Source organism: Schistocerca piceifrons, chromosome 2 (assembly GCF_021461385.2).
Source record: "Schistocerca piceifrons isolate TAMUIC-IGC-003096 chromosome 2, iqSchPice1.1, whole genome shotgun sequence".
NCBI classification, from domain to species: Eukaryota; Metazoa; Arthropoda; class Insecta; order Orthoptera; family Acrididae; genus Schistocerca; species Schistocerca piceifrons.
Genome location: NC_060139.1, coordinates 619,589,407 through 619,594,943, shown reverse-complemented (window position 1 = coordinate 619,594,943; position 5,537 = coordinate 619,589,407). Strand labels below are relative to the sequence as shown.

General features: G+C 36.0%; 1 protein-coding gene across 1 annotated transcript; it reads right to left on the bottom strand.

Moving 5' to 3' along the window:
- Positions 1-2,645: 2,645 nt before the first annotated feature.
- On the bottom strand, positions 2,646-4,103 carry LOC124777046. Its single transcript, XM_047252313.1, has 2 exons — positions 3,843-4,103; positions 2,646-3,724 (listed from the first exon to the last, which is right to left on the bottom strand). Exon 2 carries the CDS (start codon positions 3,722-3,724, stop codon positions 3,260-3,262), a length of 465 nt encoding a protein of 154 aa, XP_047108269.1. The 5' UTR covers positions 3,843-4,103; the 3' UTR covers positions 2,646-3,259.
- Between the last annotated feature and the right edge of the window lie 1,434 nt (positions 4,104-5,537).

Below are 5,537 nucleotides of genomic sequence, written 5' to 3'. Positions count from 1 at the left end.
CAGTTCAATCATTTATTATTAGTTCAGCAGCTCTTAGTAATAATTATTTAAAAGTAATCATTGGCTTTTGTGGCCAATGTCATTGATATGCCATTGTTTTTGGAACTCAGTGTGTCATGTTTTACTATTTTCATTTGTTTCTTGTTGAACATCTAAAATTAAGTAGAATAAAATCACACAACTGAGTATACAATAATATATAGAATTCAAAATATGCAGTCAACTAACCAGAGTCATTGGCTACGAGAGACTGTAGTCTGTAAACGTGATACAACTTCTTGACACAAGTAAGAAATGATTTCTTTAGAATAATAATTTCAATTTAATCACAAACCAGTTCAAAATATGCTTGCTTCAAAGAGTGTGGTGTCCCCATGATAACTTCTAGGTAAAATCTGTCAGTGATATACAGGTATCCAGAATTTGTTCAAATACTATATACTGTAACATACCCAATTCCTGTACTGTGTGTAAAAGCTGCAGAAACAGATTGTGAGGAAACTGCTATGGGGACAGTATGCATCTATCAAAAACATGATAAGAAAGATAAGCACAACTACATTCTAAATGAGGACAAAATTCTGCAATTGTCCTTCTAATCTGTCCTAAACCATACTGACTCTGGCAGCAGGTTAATTTTTGTCTGAATATTTGTGTCTGTGTATTTCTACTGTATATTTGCAACATGCACACACCATCTGCCACAATGAAACATTGAAATGAGCATCCTTGACAAAAATAAGTCAACTGTGACTGGACTTAACATTTCGTCCTCAAAGTGGAATGTCTCTTGCTAGTCCATGAAAGCTAGTAAGATGCTCATTTTCTCCTTGTTTGCAATAAGGGAGCTACAAATGACTGCAAATTTGTAATGTGGGTGTATGTAACAGAATTAAAATGTTGCAGGAAATACAATCAGCAAAGCTAACACTTCAATCTCTGACAATTAAGCCTCTTACAACAGGTCACAGATACTAAGTTGACATACAACAGATTAATTTCTTTTTTCTTTCCATCCTGCATGAAAAACGCCTCAAAGATATTCTCAATGAACTGAAAAGTCTCTAAAATAATGTTATTTTTGCCAATTCCTTTCTTTTAAAATAGTGTCTCCTCATACTTCATGGAAACCTGTATCATCAAACTGGATTTGACAACTTCCCAAAATGGATTCTGGGACATAACATACTTATTAGTGGAGTATGTTGGAGCTTTCTGAAGTACTTGGGATATTTATATGTTCATATTTACATTGCTTTTGACACAACACTTGAGATCTACATCAGTTACTTCCTTATCCACATGTAACATGTACACATTTGATACAGAGCTCTTAAGCAGTGCTGATGATAATTGTACCACCAATGCTTTTTTTTTTTTTTTCCTAATCATAATATGAAATGCACAATACTAGTTTCAAGATCTGCATGACAATATCCAAGCAATATGTTTCTCGCATTTTACACTTTCTTATAACTATGCGATTTTCCCCACACAGACCCTGATGCTGCAATACTTTCCAGCTTGTCATAAAATTGATGAAATCAAGTGTAGTAAAATTAGGCAAAACAATGCATATTCTGCTCTGCCGCAGATTATACTCTGAAAGATCTTCCACTGCACATTCAGACTGAGTGTTTACTTTTACTTAACGTAAGGACTGCTGCGAGGCCACCAGCAGACACAACAGAGATTCACACCTGACAGTAGTCCCCACAAGTGGCCACATGCTCCACTCTGTTTAGCACAGTATATTGTACATTAACTTTTATTTTCAGATTGAGTCGAGACTGGTGGACAGAAAATAGGGACTATATTTTGCTCAATACTTTTGGTTTTGTTTTTGTAACTTTACACACCACAGAAAGATACACTGTACTAAGTACAGTGCAGCATGTGACCACTAGTAAGTACACACCTCTACTGTACCCACCAGCAGCCTTGTGGCAGTCAACGTATTACAAATACTTCATATTTTGTATCAAGTGTGGAAGTGTACCACCATTCACTATAACAATACCAGTCACAATACTTCTTAAACATGAAATTTTTATCAACTGAGATGTACACATTATTTTGTTTTTTTTTTTTTTGGGGGGGGGGAGATAAACCCATTTTCAAAAGGGCTTGATGTAAATTTTCTTATATGTTCCTTGAGCATCTACCTGATCTGAAATCATCAGTTTTTCTAAAACACTACTGTTATGAACAGTTACAATCAATGATATAGTCCATGTCTGAATTATCTTGCCAGCCTGGAAATGTATGGAAATTCCCATTACTATTAACAAACACAATTTTTCAAACAATTAAATAACAACTGACATCATATAACATGTACATTTAAAAGAATATGGTGAAAGTTACATACTGGACACCCCTCCTCCTCACATTTTCCAACATGACGCAAATGTAAACATTAGGTTTCGCTACCAGTCAATTTGCTACCACTAGCAGATTCTCTGTTTTCTCATTTGTTGACTTCACCAACTCTCAATCAAAGTTTAACCTTCCAATCTACGCTAGACTTCGGGCTGTGCTACAAATTAATCTGTCACCACAACCAAGATTTCGAGGGGGGGGGGGGGGGGGGGGGGAGTCCAATACTTAACTTTTGCCAAGAATCCTATCTGAAAGACATTCTATGTTTCAGTAATTCATGTATTTTATTTGTGAAGAAAGGGAAGAACATGCCTACAGTAATTTATATTTCTGATTCTGTTAATGGTCAAACTATTTTAACAAGAGAATGACACTATAATGATCTCATCTTAGATCACAAACAAATAGGGGCACATTACAGTCAGAGGAACAGGAATACTTTGTTGAGACCATCATACATGAAACTAGGATAACATTTATCCAATATTTTATATAATGTAATCACATTACATTCTTTGGTAGAAAGTATTTTCTTTATAAATGAGCTTCTCATCAATTTTGTTAATACATATAAACGTTTATACTTTTTCTTGCCACATAAAATACGTGATATATAGCTGCAATATAAGGCATATTAGTTTACAATAATTTAGACACATTAATAAATACTCAGTTCATATGTGCACTTATGGGCTAATGCTATCACAATATGGTGAAACAAACTGTTCAGACAATACCGTAGAGCTTAGTACAGACACTGAACAGCCAAACATTTCACACACCATGACTTAAACAATTATTAACGTTGTCTGACAACGTGCACAATACAAACTGCTATTACCTGATTTTCATCAGGCTAGAACACAAAACTAAGCACTTATTCAGTTACTTGCAAGTACTGAATTTTATTTGACACTGATTCTAAATCTCGTACAGAAGTAGCAAGATCTTCTTCAGACCCTGCAACTTTCAAACTTTCCAAGGAGCGAGATTTAAATAAATTACTGCTAATCGTCGCAGTACTACTAATAATTGGTGTTGTACTACGCAGAAGATCGAGGTCACTATCAGAATTTTCACTTCGTGTGCGAACTCTTTCCTCACGTCCAAAACTTGGTACTGGGTACGGTTTGTACCGAAAACTAGGTCCTTTGCGTGAACCAATTATCACACCTGTCACGTATCGGGTGTTCATATGCAGAACGTTCAGTGCTTGTCGATTCGTCGAATCACGACGCTGAGCCTTTTCCTTAGCATATTCTTTGCTACTATCTGTAACAGTGCTTAGCATTCCCAGCTCATGCAGAGCTTTATCCAAATCCGATAACATGGGCTCATCCATCTGAAATAATGAATTAACATGAAAGCGCAAAAACTGGCACTGGACATATTCTCATAGATACTAAATATGTTCTGTAGATGTGTTATTCAACACGGCAACTTTTCGTATCATACCATACCTTTGCGAAAAACCTACAGATGTTACCAAATCGGTTATAGGAATTCAGAAACTTTTATTTCCACACGCACCACCGTATGTGAACATACTTTAAAAACGACTCATGTGATTCTGTCCGCGGAAAGCGCTAGAATATGTATTACATTTGTTGGGAGTATTATATTGTTATGCGTGACCCAAGTTGTTTGTTTTTATCTCCGTCAACCTTAAGTCAACAACACGCGACGAACAGTTCAAAAGCTATCTGTGGCCCAGTAACCAAAGATCTTTGAGTTTTCTGTCCAAAATGTTTTCCACTATGGAACCCAATGAACTTGCTACCACTGTGATGTATGATGTTACCATGGAGGTCTACCTCCATGGATGTTACCAGTTATCTATTGGCACAGAGATTCCTGTTTACATTAGCTGTTAATATTCAGAAATTAGTATTTCATTTATTTATGGCTCTGCTACCGTAAGCGCAAATTGTTTCACTGGTGACTCGGAAAAAGTACCGTGATTATTTTTTGATTTCTTGAAAGATAAGCGTAATACTTTTTAAGAATAAGACCACAAAATAATCTTAATACAATTACCTTAATGATTGCTCCTCCCCTATGATTCCAACTCTTTACACACATCTTCATATTTCTATACGACAGCAAAGTGGAAACTGCACTATCATTATAGGCTGTCGCCAGTGAGCTCACAGGCCACGCTAATGAGCGTGGGGTCTTCTCTGGGCCATCAGGAGCAATTATGTAGACTGAAACCCTTCCTTAAAGTAAATTTGTTGACTAGTTTCTGGAACCTAATATGTTTCTATACTGATCAAGCATTCCTGCACATTATAATTCAGGGCATCTTTATAACTTCACCCTGTCCTACCTGCGCTTGTTGTATATCCTTACTACACAATCTTCTTGGGGAGACAACAGTGTCCTTACTGAAGTTGTGTTTGGTTATTGTCGCCTCGATGCTAGTAATGCGTTACAAACATTTCACTGCCTCTCTATAGTCAATTCATCTTTTCTAGCAGGCACATTTTCAGATTGTTGAAAAATTGCTAAAGTGGTCGCTATTCATAACAAAGGAAACAAATCAAAAAAAGAAATCTATACACCAATTGCCTTACTATCAGGCTCTTGTAAAATCATAGAAAAAGTAGCGTATAATAGGTAAATGAAATTTCTAGAAAAAAAAAACAAAATTCTCTCTGATAATCAGAATGGATTTAGGAAAAATAAATCAACAGCTAGTGCCATCTTCGATTTTGTGCACAATGCTCTGCAAACAGTGGACAAAAAACAAAGTGCCACTGGCATTTTTAGACTTAAGTAAAGCGTTTGACATACTGGACCACAACATGTTGTTGAACAAGCTCCAAGTGTATGGCATTAGAAGCACTGCACTAAAATGGTTCGAATCCTGCTTGACAAACAGGAAAGAAAATACAAATAAAACAAGAACAAAATGAAAATACCAGGATATGTTTCGCAGATGCAGAAATTCTAAGAAAAGAAGTACACCAGGGATCATTCTTGGGCCAATCTTGCTTCTACTGTATATAAAAGATTTAGACCTAAACATTGAGTCACAAGCAAAAACTTTTTTTGCAAATGACACAAGCATTCTTGTTTCAGGAAACACCTCAAGTAAGCTACAAGAGCTAAATAAATCTACAGCACGGTTAAGGTGAATAAACTAAGGGGAA